The sequence below is a fragment of the Oncorhynchus clarkii genome, chromosome 10 (genome assembly GCF_045791955.1).
Source record: "Oncorhynchus clarkii lewisi isolate Uvic-CL-2024 chromosome 10, UVic_Ocla_1.0, whole genome shotgun sequence".
Taxonomy (NCBI): domain Eukaryota; kingdom Metazoa; phylum Chordata; class Actinopteri; order Salmoniformes; family Salmonidae; genus Oncorhynchus; species Oncorhynchus clarkii.
In genome coordinates, this window is record NC_092156.1 from 67,980,827 (window position 1) to 68,001,685 (window position 20,859).

General features: G+C 40.3%; 3 protein-coding genes across 3 annotated transcripts in view; all 3 read right to left on the reverse strand.

Moving 5' to 3' along the window:
• LOC139419317 (E3 ubiquitin-protein ligase HERC2-like) overlaps window positions 1-3,978 on the reverse strand; it is a 32,470-nt gene extending 28,492 nt beyond the window's left edge. Inside the window, 9 exon segments of the mRNA XM_071169261.1 lie at window positions 929-975; window positions 1,091-1,209; window positions 1,348-1,475; window positions 1,656-1,786; window positions 1,980-2,071; window positions 2,295-2,516; window positions 2,877-2,947; window positions 3,071-3,185; window positions 3,658-3,978. Coding sequence (XP_071025362.1) covers window positions 929-975; window positions 1,091-1,209; window positions 1,348-1,475; window positions 1,656-1,786; window positions 1,980-2,071; window positions 2,295-2,516; window positions 2,877-2,947; window positions 3,071-3,185; window positions 3,658-3,886 — 1,154 coding nt within the window. The 5' untranslated portion in view covers window positions 3,887-3,978.
• Window positions 3,979-4,011: 33 nt separating this feature from the next.
• Window positions 4,012-20,859, reverse strand: part of LOC139419043 (probable E3 ubiquitin-protein ligase HERC6) — a 32,496-nt gene continuing 15,648 nt past the window's right edge. The window contains exon 24 of the mRNA XM_071168904.1: window positions 4,012-4,188. The gene's annotated coding sequence lies outside the window, so the exon portion shown is untranslated. The remainder of the gene's footprint in view (window positions 4,189-20,859) is intronic.
• LOC139419044 (probable E3 ubiquitin-protein ligase HERC6) lies at window positions 5,202-14,510 on the reverse strand. The gene is made up of 23 exons (XM_071168906.1): window positions 14,205-14,510; window positions 13,248-13,404; window positions 13,017-13,099; window positions 12,405-12,632; window positions 12,132-12,223; window positions 11,331-11,458; window positions 11,043-11,200; window positions 10,813-10,862; window positions 10,600-10,691; window positions 10,348-10,407; window positions 10,138-10,234; window positions 9,852-10,035; window positions 9,482-9,633; window positions 9,168-9,290; window positions 8,867-8,965; window positions 8,549-8,728; window positions 8,120-8,260; window positions 7,540-7,706; window positions 7,369-7,438; window positions 7,209-7,279; window positions 6,700-6,883; window positions 6,295-6,397; window positions 5,202-5,917 (listed from the first exon to the last, which is right to left on the reverse strand). The coding sequence occupies exons 1-23, from the start codon at window positions 14,422-14,424 to the stop codon at window positions 5,706-5,708; spliced, it is 3,051 nt and encodes a 1,016-aa protein (XP_071025007.1). The 5' UTR covers window positions 14,425-14,510; the 3' UTR covers window positions 5,202-5,705.

A 20,859-nucleotide genomic window follows, 5' to 3' on the forward strand; every position in this document is an offset into this window, starting at 1 on the left:
TGCCCTGCTAGAGCTTCCACGGTCAACTGTAAACGCTGTTATTGTGAAGTGGAAACGTCTAGGCGCAACAACGGCTCAGCCGCGAAGTGGTAGGCCACGCAAGCTCACAGAATGGGACCGCTGAGTGCTGAAGTGCGTAAAAAAATATATATGTTCTCGGTTGCAACACTCACTACCGAGTTCCAAACTGCCTCTGGAAGCAACCTCAGCACAAGAACTGTTCGTCGGGAGCATCATGAAATGGGTTTCCATGGCCGAGCAGTCGCATAGCATGTGCAATGCCAAGCATCGGCTGGAGTGGTGTAAAGTTCGCCACCAATGGACTCTGGAGCAGTGGAAACACGCTTTCTGGAGTGATGAATCACACCTCACCATCTGGCAGTCCGACAGACTAGTCTGGTTTTGGCAGATGCCAGGAGAACACTACCTGCCCGAATGCATAGTGCCAACTGTGGTTCGGACTAGGCTCCTTAGTTCCAGTAAAGGGAAATCTTAATGCTACAGCAATTCTAGACGACTTTGTGCTTCCAACTTTGTGGAAAGCCCTTTCCTGTTTCAGCATGGCAATGCCCCCATGCACAAAGCGAGGTCCATACAGAAATGGTGTCGAGATCAGTGTGTAAGAACTTGTCTGGCCTGCACAGAGCCCTAACCTCAACCCCATCGAACAACTTTGGGATGAATTGGAACGCCGACTGCGAGCCAGGCCTAATCGCCCAACATCAGTAACCGAACTCACTAATGCTCTTGTGGCTGAAGGAAGCAAGTCCCAATGCAATGTTCCATCATCTAGTGGAAATCCCTCCCAGAAAAATGGAGGCTGTTATAGCAGTAAAGGGGGTACAAACTCCATATTAATGCCCATGATTTTGAAATGAGATGTTCGACCAGCAGGTGTCCACATACTTTTGTCATGTGGGGTACTTACTTCTGTATTTTCTTCCATGATTTTGAGTCGCATTGCAAGATCCATCTGTCAATGACGTCATTGTCTAATGTTTGAATCATTTTTTCAACACGGGAGTCATTCATCCCTTTTCCTGATTCCTGTAATAACAATTTGACGTAGTGTATAAAAACAATCTTAAATACTAAGGACTCACTCAGAACAAACTGTCTGTAAATGCAATACCTTAGCGGAACTGCACAAGGCAAAAGAATGGTTTCCTCCAGCAAAGGTTTGTTCAATTTGCTGGTCATCAATGTGGTCTGAAAGTTACCCAAAACAGTTAGGATGTTATAAACCTGTTATTTTATCATTTCATAGAGACCAACATTTCTGCCTAAGTACTGTATTACATTTTAATTAGGTCACGTTATGCAGAGGAAAATAAATGATTTAACTACCCTGTGGTAGCTGTACTGGCAGAGGCACAGACTGGTCCATCTTGACTCCATTTCCCAGCTGCCCTTGCTCTCCACGCCCAAATGAGTAGATCTTTTTGAAGGAGCCCACAAACGCCAATGTGTGGTTTCTAATTTGACAAACAGGATTGTAGGTCAAGGAAAAATCACAAATCAATTGTGATCCCTAAGAATGGATATATCTAATAATATTCCCAGTGACACTCCAAGCTACATCCATTGATCTTTGTGTGACTATATATGATTTTACAGAGATTCACATGACTTATATCAATCTAGTAACTACATACCTTCCACAGGCTATCTGGGTCACCTTTGCCCCCCAGAATTCGGCGACCAGTCGAGGTCGTAGTTCATTTCTGAGAGAGTTGTGTCCAAGCTGTCCATATCGACCCGAGCCAAATGTGAACACGAAACCTCCCTAGAACAAAAGCCATTCACACAGTTATCATGAGGATGTGTTCTGCTCCTGTTGTTGATATGAATGTTTCTACTGTATGTGATGCTAACCAGCAAGACATCATTGGTCCAAACATTCTTTAGACCTTAATGGTACTGGGAGAAAAAAACATAGTATCAGTTGGAAATATTGTTGTGTAAAAAAACGTCAGAACCTTTGTCAGAACAGCAGTATGCTCCCCTCCACAGGAAACAGCAACGGTCTTCTTTAGATTCAAGCAATCAACAGGAGCTGGAGCAGGTCTGTCTGTAGAAAATAGATTTCACCAATTTTTTTCTTTGCTTGTCTTTTTCTGTTTTGACTATTGTAAAAAGAAAAAGCTATTAAAAAAAATCTACGTATACTATTTGACATTAAATTATCTACTCATACTGTCTGCTTCAAACATATCAAACGTATTACTTTTCTTTAAAACATACCAACTATTAATGAAAGAGATATTATTTAATAATATTTGTGTATACAGTACCTATTGTGTCCCCCAGTCCCAGCTGCCCGGCGCTGTTCTTGCCCCAGCCAAACACGGCTCCAGAGAGGGACAGGGCGAAGCTGTGGTCTCCCCCAGCGGTGATCTGAGCCAGGGGGATCCCTGACAGAGACTTGACAGGCTGGGGAGACAAGGTGCTGGGCTCTCCCTCCCCCAAACCCAGCTGTCCGCTGGAGTTCTGGCCCCACGTGAACACTTTACCATCTAATGGAGGTAAAATAATATTTATACATAGGAAATCTCACAGGACACATGCTGCATTGTTAGAGTATGTGATAAATGTCGTTTTATTTCTAATGTCTATTGTGAACCTTCTCAAACTCATGGGCTTTTGGGCAAGATGATGTCCCAATAAAACATCTCTATTTTAGCATTAAAGCCTCTGTTTATTTTATATTTAAAAAAAATTGACAGTGTGCAGGTCTCCATCTCTTCCAGTATTCTCATGTTGATATCTACGTACCTGGAACAGAGACTATTTTGTATAAAGGACATTCAAAGAGCACAGACAGCCTCCTATCATATCCCTTCTCAAACTGAGTGATTTAGAATGTGATTGTTTACCTTGGGTTAGTGCAATTGAATGCTGGTCTCCACATGCAACCTGAATTACGTGATTCAAGTTACCCACTGGTCTGAGAAAACACAGACAACCAAATGTAATCATTACAACATGGTCAATTACTACAATTGACAGAAGCCACTAAAATGTGAGTCGGCCTAAGCCGAGAGATGTGTCATTTCTGTCAAGCACCCACCTGGGAACATTGGATGATTGGGTGAGGCAGAAAACTCTGCCCTCTTCAGACAGTAAAATAATATGTGCATCACAGCAACTCAGAGCCAGAATCTTCTCCCTGCACTCCACACCCTCTACACACATGAAATATAAATTAAATGTATTAAATAGCTTAAAGGGGCAATTAGCAGTTACTTCATCCAATTTTTAATAACATGTACCCATTGATTCTTGAAGAATATAACTTAGAAATGCCTCGAGCTTAGTTCAACTGTCATACCCCATCAGAACTCAAAATATAAGCTTGTTTTACTCCAATGTCCGTAAACAATGTACATGTAAACAAACACTGTAAAGTCTCAAAACATTGTTAAAACTATAATGTTGATATCATGGATGGTTCGTCCTTGCATCAATAGCGCTATCTATGAATTTCAGAGTGGTTACATTTCTCAAGCCCCATGCCTCAGCTTTATACAGAAACAGGTGGGGAGGACGCTTTGTTATTGTTTCACCTGCTGATTGCCGATTTAAACATTTTGTTTAAGCATTTCAGTAAAGAAGTGGGCTCTTGTGGTGGGGAAAAACACATAGAAAGGTGCTTACTCAGTTTTCCTGTGATCCTTCTCCCATCTTTGTCATCTTGCATCTGAGCGAGGGACACTTGTTTCCCATTATTTCTGATGAACGCGACCACTTTATTACCTGCAGAAAGATGCGTAACTGGAGATTTCAGGTGTATGAAATTTACGCAACCGTCCGTGTTCGCCTTTACCAAATCATTCGATTTCACTAAACCGAAGCCATCACGGGTGTTCTCTCCCCACGAAAACATTGTAAATGTGTTATTATTATCACCGTCTAAACGTATCCATAATCAGCTCATCTTGATGGAACACAGGACGGTCAGTCTGCGCCCTAGGAGTCAGTGCGTTCTGAAAGCGATGAACGAGACCATATGACATATCTGTAAAAGAAACACAGCAAGAAACGAAAACGAAACCTAAGTTGGCATTTTCCTCCAAACAGAAACGTATGCCACAATGGGCATGGCCTGAGTAAACTAAAATATCAGGTTGGCACATTTGCAGTGGGACAGGGTAGAGGTAAAGTATTTTAAACAAACAAACAACCCAGCTAGCACATTTGGTTCCTTGGAAGTTGTTCGAAAGTACTTTTTTGGTTTCCCATTGGTTCTGGGGACAAAGCCATACGTTTCCTGACAGTGAAAACAGAATGTTTTGAGAATGGAAGTGGACTTTTAATGACACTGCTAGTTTAGGTTAACTGTTTTGAACTCCAAGCACAATTCATTTGCTTCGGCATTAATCATGCAAACCATAAATGTTTTTATGTTGCATGGTGTCAGTAAGATTCAAACCCATGATCTCTCTGTTTTCTAGCCATGGAATTAGTCAACTGCACCACTAGGATGGAGCAAGCATGCCATGTTTTTTTAACTCATAGAAAGCTGTTCATTTTAAGTCTATTCAAACAGACCCCATTTCAAAGGAAACAAGCACTAATTAAGATCAGGTGTAGCCAATTAGTGGGTGCAGCAGACACACCCCAACACGTTCTTTGAATGTTACTATGGGTTCTTGTTTTTATGGAAAGTTTTCTTAATGTTCTGAGAACATTACTTTAAATAGAACCATGAAGAAACCTGCATAAAACATTATGTGAAGTCCTGGAATTCCCACAGAAAAACATTGTTTCTTAATGTTCTCTAAACCTCTGAGAACATGACTGAATAGAACACGAGGAAAACTGTAGAAAACGTTATGCTGAAGTACTGAAATTCCCACAGAACTTTTTTTTTTTTAATTCTCTGAATGTTCTGAGAACATGACTTTAAATAAAACCTGTAAGAAATGTTATGCTGAAGTCCTGAAATTCCCATGGAAGAACGTTGTTTCTTAACATTCTCTGAACAATTTGAGAACATTAATTTAAATAGAACCCCGAGGAAACCTGTAGGAAACGTTATGGGAAAGTTGTATGTAAAATAACCATAGGACAACCACCCTCTCACCAAGCTCTAAGAAACATATGGTTCTCAGAACGTTATGTACGTTGCTGGAGAAACCACACCACTGCTCTGCATCGAAGTGCTGACAGCAGTTCCCATTGATAAAAGAAAACTGAGGTGAACTAATCATCTCTATTTATTAGATACATAAATAATTATTCTGTCAATAAAACACAAGATACAGACATATATGTCAAAAGATGATGCAGACGTGTCCAGAAAAAAAGGATGTTCACATGTAGGATTACATCAAATGCCACACTATATCAATAAAGAAAACATGCATAAATAAATAGGCTCTTGAATGTATATGACTGAATGTATATTACTCAATAAGAATGTTATTTTTAAAAATCACACCCAGAATTAGTAGACATTCAGTCAAGGAATGTTTTTTCTATAATAGGTTAGGCCTACATATCCTAGATTTGCAATTTTCACATTTTCAATAGAAAAAGCCAAGGGAAAAGGCTAAATGTAAAAGTTTGAAAAAAACTGGCAAATCTGAACCTAGAAGGAGGCTATAACCAAAATCCTATGCTAAACTGAAGTGATATATTGACATGTAAGAAACACATTGAATGAAATGATGAACACAGCAGTAGCCTATATATAGTGTCCATTACTCCTTCCAGAAGCCTCTGTTGTGGGCACATGCCTCTTTGAGCCTGGCCAGCAGCATCTCCTTGGAGGGGTAGATGGGCAGCAGCAGTAGGAAGTGGCAGGTAAGGGATTCTGGGAAATGTAGTTCAGTAGAGTTCTGCAGGACTGCCACCTTCATCTGGATCTTGTCCATGCCCAGGATAGGAGCGCGATCACAGCCCGTCAGGAACACTGAGAAGGAGGGGAGAGAGAGTGAAAGGTAGACAGAATGGGAAAAAATATAGTGGATGTCATTGTGTGGTAGGTAGCCTAGTGATTAAGAGCATTGGGCCAGCAACCAAAAGGTCCCTGGTTAAAAACCTTGAGCAAAGAAGGTGAAAATATGTTGTTGTGCTTTTGAGCAAGGCACTTAACCCTAATTGCTCCAGTAAGTTACTCTGGATAAGTGTCTGCTAATTACTCAAATGTGTTCAAACAAAAATTATGTGTAAATGCTCTTGTAGAACAGGAAGTTCAAATATGCAGACAAAACCCTAAACCAGCATTATGAAAGACTGTATGGTTCCTCCAGTTTTACTCAACCAAGAGCAATTTAGTGCCATACTTACGGAGGAAAGCTTTCTTTTGGTCAGCTGTCAGTTCCTCAAAAGCCTCCCAGAATGTGATGATGTTGGGATGTCTGGCATGATACTCTCCATCATACACAGTGTTCTGGATATACAAACCAAACAAATGGCAGCAATAATTAAACAATATTAAACTTGCACGCCAATTAAACGATTCACCACTCAAAGTCACACAGTATGTCACAAAGCACCATGTGCATTTAGACAATGTATAGCATATTATCTCCTAGTCCCAGTCCTAACTTGAGATACGCACCCATAACTTGACATTAAAGCAAATCCCCCATTGATATAAATGCATCAACACTGACTGATTTATGCCCTAATTTCTCAAGTCAGCACCCAGCCCCACACTGAGTAATGAATGATGGTTGTATATAGATAGACCTGTTTGAGCGTGTCCCAGTCGTAGTCCTCTTTCCCCACCATGACTCCCCTGAGCTCCTCAGGCTGGAACAACTCCACCACGTCCCTGTCACACACCTTGAAGAAGCCTCTCCTGAACTCTTCAAACACCTTCTCCGCTGATTGGTTGAAGGCAAGGTTGACGTAGGCATCAACAAACTGCTTCCTGTCAAAATAATGAATTGTATTTTATTGTTGAAATTTCTAACTTCCTAAATGTCAACCTTGTATTATGCATTACAGACAATAGACCGTAATGTGAGCCAGTTTGCTACAGCAGGAAAATAACCCTGCAGCAACAGGAAATGTGAATTATTGTGGATTATAATTAACCAACATTTTTGTAGGAGTTGATACATTTTTCGTACGGGAAAATCAAATCTGAAGCCTTTTTAAACATAAAATATATACTACACTTTTAAAATGTCCTGCATTGCAGGAAAGTTCTCCTGCAACAGAGTGATGAAATTCAGATCTTGGTGTAGCCATACCTGTTAAAACGTGTGACTGGTTTTCCTGTTTCTTTGGGATCCAGCTCCACCTTCTGGTCATCCCAGATCACCTGATGAAAATAAACAGTTTTACCACTATGCACATACTGTATCTATTGGTATTTCATTGCTCAACAATCAGTTTCAATATTATACATACGGTGAAGGTCATGTCCAGGTTTTCTTCAACATCATCATCAGTGTAGTCCTCCAAGAGGTACCGCAAACTCCTTCAATTACAGCGAAAATAAATTAATGTTGAAACATTTTAATCCGTTTCTAAGGGACACTAATTCAATGCTAAAATGTACATTCTAAAATACAAACGTACCCTCCCACAACAGGGTCAAACTCTCTCATGTCCTCCAGTGAGGGCTTGACCCCCACCATCTTCTTGAACAGGGCCAGAGGGAAGGGCAGGTGTACAATGTTGTGGTTGTACAGGGCCATGCCACACAAGACACCAAACAGGAAGTAGCTCTTCTCCTCCACTCTGGGCTGGTAGTAAGGGTAGGTGGTACATGAGCCAAGGCACAGATCAAGAATAAACAAGAACAGGCACCATTCTTCTTCAAATAACTTGTATCTCCTTTGTTGTATTATGTTGTCTGTATACTGCAATTTAGCTTTTAGCTGTGAATGTGTACAACTATAAAACCTTGGAACATCAAGAAGAGAGTAGGGAGTGATGGTGATTATACTTGTAAACAATACTGTATTGATTAATACAGTGTAGATAGTGGCACTGCTGTAGTGGTTGAATCTCTTTTTGTTGCTATTAACTGACTAAATGTATTTAGATTGTTTTTAGAATAATCTAACTGTTCTTACTCAACTATTTTAATTTGCTTGAGAGTGCAGTTATTTATTATACAGTAATGAAATCGCAATTCCCTAATTCTAGTTCTTACCTTGGCAGGGAACCAGACCAGTGTCTTGGTGTCGTTGTACATGAACATCTCAGACTCTGGTGCCAACAGCTCTTCAAACACATGGAGGAAGAAGTCCCTTTTGTTGACGAGCGACAGCTTAATGTCCTCCACAAACTGCACCTGAGGGATACAGTAAGATAGGCCACATTTAGGTTGAGTTCTAGACTCTACCACTGGGCACAGACGTCAATTCAATGTCTATTCCACGTTTGTTTCACTGGAACCAACGTTGATTCAACCAGTGTGTGTCCAGTGGGTAGTGACAGTCTAACATTAAAATGTTAAATCGAGTAGCTGAGATTTGGTTTGATTTGGCCAAGATTAGTTGAGTTGTAACATTCGGTCTCAGGGATAATTATTTGAATGTTACTTTATTGTCCCTTTTGAACTGACAAAAGATAATTTTACCACAAGTTCTCTCTGGAAGTAGTCATGATCTGCAGCACCCAGTTGTCTGAAGGTGTCTTCGATGAGTGACGGGCGCCTTAAGGTCAACTGGAAGACTGGAGCAGGGGGAGATTCTGGGTTGTCTCGGAACGTTCCAGAAGGACACATCACTGTCAGCCGGTGGGCGAGTTTGTGAACCTCCTGCAATATAGAAACATACTTTTAAGTATATAGAACTATATACCAGCTTGGGGAAACACTATGTAAGGTATACATAAATATGGGTCAATCTAATCTTATAATGAAGCCATATTAATTTTAAGTGGAATAATAGTTTACCTTTGAAAAATGTGCATGAATGTTGAAAACAGCCATCTTGCATATCAGATTCAACACAAATGGGAAACGGCAAAAGATGACAGGCATCTCCTCCATATCCTAGAAATGACACACACAAAAACACAAGTAATATCTCAACAATTTATTATGGGTATCATTTCTTTCATATGCTCTGAAGTGTACGCTGATGCCCAGTGGGGAGCCACCATATGACTTTCCCCCCTCATCTTTTAAGAAAAAACTTAGAGGGCCAATTCATAATTGTTCTAATTTAGAGATAGTTATTATGTTATTTTATTACCTCCCTTGTTGACCAAAAACGCCAAAGCTTCACGTCCTCCATAGGAATGACGTTACCAATGATCTCTTCCACATAAAAGGTACTGGCTGGAACTTTCTGGATTCTTCCAGCCCTTTTGTTTGCCTTTGACATAACATAATGATACATTTCTACATTCCATCACAAATGTCTTGTCTGCAATAATTCTGAATTATTTACGATAAAGGACTGAACGGTTAATGAGTTATGTTGGAGGATGTTCAACTAATGACAGAAATATAGAAAAGGATCAAATGCATAAAAATGATTGACAAGCAAGGTGCATGGACACTGACTTTGTGGAGCTGCTTGAGGAGTTGTAGCAAGAGTTTGACTCCAGGGTTGTGGGTAACCAGAAGACCATTCCTCAGCAGGAATGACAGGGCATTCTTCCACATCAGAATGTGCTTAGTCATGATGGAAGGCTCCAGTGACGACCACCAGTCTTCTAAAATACAGTAGAAAATGAAGTGCATTATATGACCTTATTGTAAATTACAATAATGTTTGCATTTCATGATATTGCCAAAAAAGGATTATCTCTCAGTGTATACACTGGCTATGTAGTGTCAGCCATGGTTCAATTACAATAATATTCTAGTCATTTTTAACTGATGCCAAATGTGATTATTAGCCGATGATTGGAAAAGGTCAGGGGTTATTTACTTAAAGTTTTCATAGCCGTTTCGTTCAGATGGTTGCTGATAAATACTGCTAATGTCATGACCATGTTCATGACGTTGTGGTCCTCATGGAGAAGAGAGATTGTGGGTAGTATCAGAAAGATCTCTGGTGACTTGATGATAGCTGCTGAAATGCAAAGATTTTCCACCAGTGGCACAATGTTTACCTATTTGGAAAAATAACAGAGAAATTATTAGAGTAACATTTAGTTCTGTTCTAAATATATATTCATTTAACATATGGGTTTAAAGAGTAAGTTGATCTTAACTGATTTCCTAATCCAAGGTATGTTCAGTAGCTGGTCGAAAACCTTGCTAGCAGCCTCTAGGTCCACTGTCAAAGCTCCGGCTGCTTGTGGAATCTCACTGGTCATAAGAAACAGAGGGCATAGCATTAGCAAGAACACAACATAGTCCTAACTGTACACATACCGTTTTCAATTCAAACTATCCAAACCTTCCATTTTAAAATTACTTACCTGGCTTTGGTGAAACTGGCCACCAGACTTGAACTTGTTGAGAACATCAAGGATATTTCTCTGTTGGAACAAATGTGGACATATTTGATGTTTCAGTACAATTATACTATAAGAAATATACTGTAAAATAAATGTTTGTTTATGTCATTTTTAGTTAGCTATAAAAATAAAAAAAAACTAACAAAGAACCTTTGTCTATGGTAGATTGTATGTTTTAATATTCCACGTAAATAAATATTATAATAAATTAACCTTTGCGCCTCTGCATTTCCTTGCTCCATCGACAGCCATTTTTGCAGCTTGGCTTTATCTAACCTCCCGATTGGCTGTTCTCTTTCAGAACTCTACAAAGGAAGATAAAGCAATATAAGAAATTCAAATATCTCAAACATGAATTAGCTGCTTGAGACACTTAGAATGTTCCAGTCTCCCTTTTACTGAGGTATAAAAGGTCAGAAACATTACCTCAGCAGTGTAAATGAAGTTTGAATTCCATCCCACTGATATCTTCATGTCTGGTAAAAAAAAAAAAAATGTACAGAAGAGGTTGTAGGGACATAAAATCTCGTAATGTGTTCTTACTCAGTCACACAAACACTACATAGTCAGTATGTAGCTGCATAATATAATTGAATATAATCAAATACAAAATAGAATAGAAGAGAATAGAATAGAATACACATTGTATCTGGTACCGTTGTGTATGACTGTTGCTGCCCCACCAGAAGCCCTTTCCAGCAGCACTGAGGTGGGTCGCAAGCAGCCCGCCGTAATGCCAGTCCCTAGCTGACCTTTGACCCCACTGCCAAAGGCCCAGAGTTGACCTGAGGACCCCAGCACCAGGGTGTGATGGCTGGCAGAGTTACAGTAAGACAAAAACACAGTCAGACTGAGAATGTTCAAGATTGGTTTCCTATCTGTTTATTATATGTGTATATATGTGTATATATGTGTATAAGTAGCATTATGCTATTGGTCATTACCTGCCACATGCTATCTGTGAGGCCAGTCCATCCATACCCTCTACCAGTTTGGGTAGGAGTTCGTTAGCTGATGCATTGTGCCCAAGCTGGCCTCGGCTTCCCTCTCCAAAGGTGAACACCTGTCCACCCTAAAGACCACAAAGAACCAGAACCAGTTGTTGACATGTCAAGGCCCAGAGTTGTTCCTGGTCTAGTCCAGTCAGGGCCCTAATTACTTCTTAAATAGACAGTATAATAGTATTGAAGGGTCGACCTTTACTCTGGTAGCCCTGAGGCTAGATCTGTAATAACATCCATAATCAGGACATATTCTGTATAACCTGTGAGTTTCTATTCTGTAAAAAACTGTAACTTCTCATTTAGTATGAGACTGTATTCATGCACTCAGATAACAACTTGTATGGTTCATTGTGTATTCAGACACTTGATCATTTGTTTTTCACCTCTGTTCAAGGTCATTTCATATAACTGGCTTTATTTATATGTGATGAATTGTATCTTCGAGAGGATGCTGACTTTGTGTGCAGAACTATCTCCCAGTGTGCCCACTGTTTAGGACATTAAATACTTTTTATGAACTAATAAACAGCTGTCGGATTTGTCTCCTTTCACACCAATACCTTCCTTGGGGCCTTCAGTAAAAATACAGTAATAATATGATACCTTGGTGAGAACAACAGTGTCCCTCTCCACAGTAATAGTATGATACCTTGGTGAGAACAACAGTGTGCCTCTCCACAGTAATAGTATGATACCTTGGTGAGAACAACAGTGTCCCTCTCCACAGTAATAGTATGATACCTTGGTGAGAACAGCAGAATGTGCCTCTCCACAGCTGATGAAGGAAACCCCCACGACTCTGAGAGCAGGCACAGAACAGATGTTGAACCGGCCTGGCAGGGGGAACAAGCATCAAACAAGCATCATACAATATTCCCACTCATTATAATACATCTGTAAAACAACTTAGTGGTTATAACAAAGGAATCCAAGTTCAAATGAGAAAATGCTGGTGGATTAGCCTGATTAGCTTTTTATACAAGTAGCGTACGAAGAGAGAGAGTGTCGTAGTACCTTTCTCATCCACACGGTTGAGTCCCAGCTGCCCAGCCCTGTTCGCCCCACAGCAGTAGACCAGGCCTGGGAGGGTGAGGGCCAGAGTGTGGGTTCCTCCGGCTGCTACCTGAGTCACTGGGACCCCTATGAGGGAGCGCACCAGGGCAGGTATGGGCTGCAGAGGGACTCCCTTCCCCAGGCCCAGCTGTCCATGGCTGTTCAGACCCCATGAGAACACCTGTCCTCCTGTAGAAGACAAAGAAATGACATATTACATTACAATTACATCACAACAATTCCAGAGTTACATTCTTTCCTAATAAATATAATCTCACTGTCCTTTTGATGTTCACTCTTAGAAAAAAATAGTTATTCAGCTGTCCTCATAGGAAAAGCCTTTTTGGCTCCAGGTAGAACACTTTTGGGTCTGACATGGAACTCAAAAATGATTCTTCCTGGAACCAAAAAGGGTTCTCCAACGGGTTCTCGTATGGGGACTGCTGTATAACCCTTTTAGGTTTAAGACAGCACCTTTTTTTCTAAGTGTAGTCTAACTGATGCATGTGGTTATCATAGTTTAGATGGAATGTAGTCTGTGTGAGAGACATCAGTAGGTACAGTATGTTATACCTTTAGTCAGGGCCAAAGAATGGGAATTTCCACAAGCAACCTGTATCACTGTTATCGGCAAGGGCGACGGTATTGGAACTGGTCTGTGAAAAAAAAGGAGACATCTAGTACATTTTGTCTTTGTTAGTGATCAGTGGAATCCAAGAGGGCTCTCATTACTTGACCTATTTCAAGATTGTATGCACTGCATAATTCAAGATCTATTTCAAGTTGAAGTGGAGGTTTCCTTGCCTTGGCCTGGGGACTTTGGAGACAGTAGTAGGTGCGATGCCCAGCTGTCCTTCACCCCCTGCCCCCCAGGAGTAGACCTGTCCTGATGCGCACACAGCTACAGAGTGGTCCTGACCACAAGCCACAGAGACCACTACCCCCAGACCCTCCACTGGGGCTGAAACGGGTAGAACACACAGTTTTATTTGGAAAGGGTTAAATACCATTACATTTGGATTCCCTGGTGCCACTGTAACAGTATAACTTTAGACCGTCCCCTCGCCCATACCCGGGCTCTGCACACATCAACAACTGACACCCACGAAACATCGTTAACCATAGCTCCACAAAAGCCGCGGCCCTTGCAGAGCAAGGGGAACTACTACTTCAAGGTCTCAGAGCAAGTGACGCCACCGATTGAAACGCTATTTAGCGTTAACTAAGCTAGCCGTTTCACATCCGTTACACCACTAGGGCAGTTTAACACCCTGATGATAAATGAGTTCACCGAGGTGTGCAATTGTTTTGATCGACTTTAATAATTTGTTCATGATGCCTGTGATGATAAATGTTCTAATGTAATGTACTTGTTATCGTATCTTGTAGTTTTAGATTTTATCTTGAGGATGACGTAAATTACATAGCAACAGTTCACCTTCGTTCTTCTGATTTGGATGGAGAAACGAAACAGAAACTGAGCCGATGTTGTAGTTTTATTGAGGGATAGTGTACCAATTTCTGAAAGTTGTGATAAAGTTCACGAGGCTAAATATAGGCTACTACACATTTTAATATAATCTGTAATTATAAACAATATTGTGAAGCATAATGATAAATAAATTATTATAACGCAAGCATCATTTTAGCCGCACTTTAATCTGAAATAACCTACATAGCGATCATTGCACCTATTCTGTACTTAGCCTACATAGCGAGCCTTGCACCCAAATATTCAGATATCATTAAATTATGTATTACCTGGTAGTTTTGAATCTCTGTTCCTCTGTCTGCCAAGTTGTCCCTTTGAGTTGCGCCCGCATGATAGGATCCTGCCATCTACGGTGAGAAATAAAGTGTGTTGTTCCCCACAAACAATTTCTGTGATTTTATCAGAGAATATATTCCCTGCTATAGGAACAGACACATTCTCAAAGTTTAGACCAAACTGTCCACTCGAACCGTCTCCCCAGCAGAACATGATGACTGACTGATGAATGACTAAAGTGTGGTCCACCTAGGAAGACTGTATAGGGCACTACCTGTGTACGTGTGCGCGCGCATGTGCCTGTGTGTGAGCTACTTTTAGTAAAATATCAGAAGGCATTAAATCCGATTTACAGTAGTTATCAATGATCACTGATTTTCCAGATTGTATGCACTGCATAATTGATTGGACCCCCATAATGAAAATGTAAACAGTTTGCGTTGATTGGCCCCAATTACCTTATCTGAGAAACGCTCAGCTATCTGATCGATAAAGTATAATTGGCTTTCATTAATTTCGTTTATCATTCTTTGGCCAATCAGCAGAACAAAACGAGGGGTTCGAGCCTCCGAGGGTCGTCACTAGTAACCACATTCATAAAGTCAGAATTATGTCGAAACCAATGACGTCACCAAACCCGGGCTTTGATTTTATCTCAGCCCAGAGTCTTTTGACCTGCTGCAATGAATACTCCAAACATGAGCCCTGGCCAGCCCTGCCTTTTTAGTGTTGCCTAAAACCAGCAGTTATGTGTACGGTGGCACTTTTAGGAGGCGGAGTCAAAGTGGTTAGCCAAAGTCATTTTGGAGTCGTACCTAAAAAGTATATTTCGGCGCGCTGGCGACTGTTCCTTCCCCGAGGGGAAGAGAGCGCAAACAAAGATTTGTCTAACTAAACCAAGATAGACCACAGCCTGCCGTTTCCAATGGTAACAAATGACCGGATTCTTCACATTTAAAAATCCAGTGAAATATCTGTCTCATTTTTCTATCTGTGGTGCAAAGATTATAAGGGGACCCGGTGTAAAACTTTGTTAGCTTGCTATTGCACATTTTGTTATCCCATGATGATGTTGTTCAGAGTTATTGACCTCACAGTAAACCAGATTTAAGTAAGGTATATTTCAACATGTTGACTCAAAAGCTGCATTGACAGATATGGGGGGTGATGTGTGCCAGAATTAAGCCTAGGCATCCGTACCACTGCTTGGCTGTTGACTGCTATTGAACGTCTGACTGACATGACCAGATACCAACCTCTACATGACGCCTGCGTGTTAATGAAAGTCATAGGGTGCATAGTTTATATTTATATTGATTCAATCTCAACCATAACTGTTAGAAATGTACAGTTTTTCCCGTGCAAGCCGACATTCCGATATAGCCACCTTGTTATCAATAATGGCCTAGAAAAGATTACGTCCAATCTATAGGTAATCTGTCTTTCCCTCAACACCTGTTATCTTATCTCGCTGTATACAGATCTAAATGTTGTTAGCCAATCACAGACGGTGTTTTTTTATTTATTTATTTATTTTTATTTCCCCTTTATTTAACCAGGTAGGCTAGTTGAGAACAAGTTCTCATTTGCAACTGTGACCTGGCCAAAATAATGCAAAGCAGTTTGACACATACAACAACACAGAGTTACACATGGAATAAACAATCATACAATCAATAATACAGTAGAAAAATCTATATACAGCATGTGCAAATGAGGTAGGATAAGAGAGGTAAAGCAACAAAGAGGCTATGGTGACAAATTAATTACAATCTAGTAATTAAACACTGGAATGGTAGGATGTGCAGAAGATGAATGTGCAAATTGAGATACTGGGGTACAAAGGAGCAAGATAAATAAATAAATACAGTGTGGGGATGAGGTAAATTGGATGGGCTATTTACAGTTGAGCTATGTACAGGTGCAGTGATTTGTGCTTACTGCTAGTGAGGGAGGTAAGAGTCTCCAGCTTCAAAGATTTTTGCAGTTTGTTCCAGTCATTGGCAGCAGAGAACTGGAAGGAGAGGCAGCCAAAGGAAGAATTGGCTTTGGGGGTGACCAGTGAGATATACCTGCTGGAGCCCGTGCTACTGGTGGGTGCTGCTATGGTGACCAGTGAGCTGAGATAAGGTGGGGCTTTACCTAGCAGAGACTTGTAGATGTTACCAGTTCCCAGCATCAAACAACCAATAAGAGTTGAGTCCATGGCTTTCAATCGAATAGAGGAGTTAATAGGCTTTCCCAGAGGGTCCGTGCTATTCAGATTCCTTGGGATGTCCCTCCCTCAATCAAGTATAAATGTAAAATGGTTCAGTTTAGTGTTAGTTAAGGGTTATAGTTTAGGGTTCAGGGTAGGGACATCCCAAGGAATCCAGATAGCAGTGACTGTTCATAAAGTGAGAGACGGGCACGGTATTTGAGAGCTCGGTGGCGACACAGACATTCATTTGTTTGTTTTTCTACAAGCGGCAGAAGTGATTTTCCAGAGTGTATACCCTAGATAGTTTCCTTAGAGACAATGAAAATAATTAGCAAGATGTCTTTGATCCGATTGTAAGTAGGCTATATTTAAGTTGTGATATTGTTGCAAAATATTTATTTCTACTGTGTGAATAAGGCAAATTTGTTTTATTTGAAAATAATTTATTTTTGTTGATAACGAGTTGAAAGCACATAGGCAATATTATTTACTGTGTCGAGTAGGCTAGTGTACAATAATAATGTCATTTGATGTGTTAGTATTATTTATCTAATTGATAAATTACATTGTAAATGTGGATGGGTATGCTACTTCATTCAATGATTATGGTATTGTACAAGGTAGATACAGGAGTAGCCTATAGTCTACAATAATAATGTCATTGAATGTGTTATAGTATAACTTATTTCATTGATGAATGAAATTGTAAATGGGGATGGGTAGGCTACTTCATTCAGTGAATACTGAATGTCTTGCTATCTCTGGGAGTATGTTAATGAAGGCTTTTCAGCTGTTGAACTATGGCAATGTCAAACTCATTTCTAAGTCCTTCTTTCTTTTAGTCAAGAAGTGATGAGCCAGAGAAACCAATCAGCGTCACTGCAGCTGTTCTACCCACCACCCACACTGCTCTCCCTCCACAAGCAACCACATCCTCTTCTCCTGCTCAACTAATTTGCCACCACACTGAAAACGACTTTACATACATACCTCTGTGCCCATCTCATTGCAACATGATCCATCCAAAGCCTCAGCTGGACACCTAAAATGTGAGAAATTTAAACAAGACGGTACAGTTGTGTGTGTGTGTGGACGGAGTTCCAAGAAAAGACATGAGAATATGGCAAAGGAGATAGTGATGAGAGAGATCATACAGTATGAAAATAAAGACACTTTGGGATCTAAAATGTGCGTGGGGTGCCCTCTTGTGTCTCCTTTTTGTCCGTTTGAGGATACTACAGTCACCTCTGGTGGAGGTTCTTGGAACACTGCTATTTAGTCTGAGCAGAGGTTGACGAAAACCTTCAAGGTGGTGCTATGTTGCATGTTATCATGATCCTTTTAGGTTGTAGATAGCACCTTTTTTTCTGAGTGTAGGCCAATATTGCAGTGGTGGTTTGTGGTTTTCTGTAAAAATGAATGCAACAGGCCCTGTGCTTCTCTGGAGGATCTAACAAGATAGTGAATCATTGCATCAATGACAGTACGACGATAATGAACATGTCTAACTTGCACTGTTATGCAATTATTAAGAGACTAGATACAAATAGCTAATCCTGGCGACCACTGTTCTAGCATTAATTAATTGAGGCAAGCAGGTCAGAGATGCCAAGGTGGTACCCAACAATATGCTACAGTACTGTAAGTGTATAGTGTAAATAACAACTACCAATAAACCTTCTAAATTATAAACATTTAGTCAATCAAATAATTACTCTGTGAAACGAGGATTGCATTTACTCTATTTAACTAATATGATGAAATAATTGACACTCAAACAATTAGTGTACATGAAACATTATACATTACAGAATAACACAGAGTATTTGACTATCACCAAATAGGCTAAAACAACATGGTAACATGTGTCTTCAGTTCAGAATAGTCTCTATGAGAAAACACAATGTGTGTCTGATACACGGTAGCAAGTTCTCAAAGTATGAACACTGTCCTTTTAACCAAATTCAAGCAGAAACTCACGCCCAACCCAAATCAACATTTCTTTGCTAGTTAAAACAAGACAGGAAAACACAGCCAGATTCAAATCTAATCAACTCAATGTAAATGAGAGGGGCGCATCCTTGTGTTGCTCCCTTTTTGAACTATCCGCTGCCCGACCAACAAAATAACACTCCCTGTAACAATAAATCCACAGCACTTACAGCACAAAGAAAATATATACCAATTCGTAGCTCTGTGAATTCTTGAAAAATTCAAACATGACAATTTCATTCACACAGTAACATTCATTTCGCTGATTCACCTTTTCATCTGTCTTCACACCTCTCCTGCCATCAGTGACCCAAGGACTTCAATGTTCACGTCTCTTCTTAAAGATCGCCACACTCTTATCTACTGGGTGAAATACTGTGCCATCACAGCAGCAAGCTTTGTGACCTGTTGCCACAAGAAAAGGGCAACCAGTGAAGAACAAACACCAATGTAAATACAACCTATATTTCTGTTTATTTATTTTCCCTTTTGTACAAAACACTGTACATAGACATAATATGACATTTGAAATGTCTTTATTCTTCTGGAACTTTTGTGAGTGTAATGTTTACTGTTAACTTTTGATCGTTTATTTCACTTGTGTTAATTATCTATTTCACTTGCATTGGCAATGTAAACATATGTTTCCCATGACAATAAAGCCCCTTAAATTGAATGAAAGGTATGTTTGAACCTTGTAAAAGGCCACAGATGGTCTTCCATCCAGACAATGCAATACATCGTGATTGAGTCATCATGCTGGGCCTCACACACCAGCCAGTCACCAGTCGCGAGTACATCGCCTTCTCTCATTCTTCCACTGCAGTCGTCATTCATGGAAAACAAATAAAAAATCAAAGGGCCTTATGCAGAGCATCAAAACCTTTTGTTGTGGTTGTTTTTACCGATGCCTGTTTATTCATAAAAAGCAGAAGATAGTAAATATCATTAATCACAATGGTTAACTTATGCAAATTAAATAGGAAAACATTTCAAGCTTATCAATAGGATTACATTTAGCTGAATTGGGTACACATATGGCTCAGGGGAAAATGATTACATTTAGCTGAATTGGGTACACATATGGCTCAGGGGAAAATGTAAGAAAGGAAAACACAACCAGATTCTAATCTAATCAACTATATTTAAATGATAGGAGCGCACCCGTGTGTTGCTTCCTCTGAACTTTCCACAGTTTCCCTGTAACTATAAATCCAAAGCATCTGCAGTACAATGAAATATATCCACATTCATAGCTCTTTACGAACTCTTGAACAATCCAAACATGACAATTTCATTCACACAGTAACATTCATTTTGTTGATTTACGTTTTCATCCGTCTTCACACTTCTCCTGGCATCAGTGACCTTCCACGGGGTCACTAACCTGTACCTCCACTCGGTACCGGTACCTCCTCTATATAGCCCCGTTATTGTTATTGTGTTACTTTTTATTTGACTATTTTTACTTTAGTTTATTTAGTAAATATTTTCTTAACTGTTTCTTGAACTGCATTGTTGGTTAAGGGCTTTGTAAGTAAGCATTTTACAGAAAGGTCTACCTGTTGGATTTGGAGCATGTGACAAATACAATTTGATTTGACATAATCCAACATTTTAATATTTTCCATTGTCAATAGATATGCCTTTCCTACCTCCTCCTCCAGGTTTGGATGAACGAACCAACCACACCCTCAAGACTGCCATGGGCAAGTCCCTTGACGGGTTCCGGGAATGGTGGGAGGACAACCTGAAGGTCATTCTCTTTGCACACAACAACAGTGTCCAGGCCTCCAGAGGACTCACCCTATAGCCTGCTGTACGGACTGGAGCTGCTGCTGTATGGACTGGAGCTGCAGCTGTATGGACTGGAGCTACTGCTGTATGGACTGGAGCTGCAGCTATATGGACTGGAGCTGCTGCTGTATGGACTGGAGCTGCAGCTATATGGACTGGAGCTGCAGCTGTATGGACTGGAGCTGCAGCTGTATGGACTGGAGCTGCAGCTGTATGGACTGGAGCTGCTGCTGTATGGACTGGAGCTGCTGCTGTATGGACTGGAGCTGCAGCTGTATGGACTGGAGCTGCAGCTGTATGGACTGGAGCTGCAGCTGTATGGACTGGAGCTGCAGCTGTTGACTGTGGTAAACAATGCAATTGTATATACAATTATTGGATATACTGTAGTATTTCAAATTTGTGATAGTGTTAGTCTAAGTCAATTGCTATTTTTGTATAACATATTTTCAGATCACTGAAACTCCACCTGATCTGGTGGAAGTTGTCGAACCAGATCAGAAGACCTTCGAGGACCACCTCCAGGCACGGACTGAGAAGGATGTGGAGGTTTTTGACCAGGTAAAAATGTATTGTCCGCTGTTAATTTATTTTCTGTCCCTCCAAGAGATATGTAAGTGTATTTGGAATAATATGAAATATACATTTCATTTATTTAT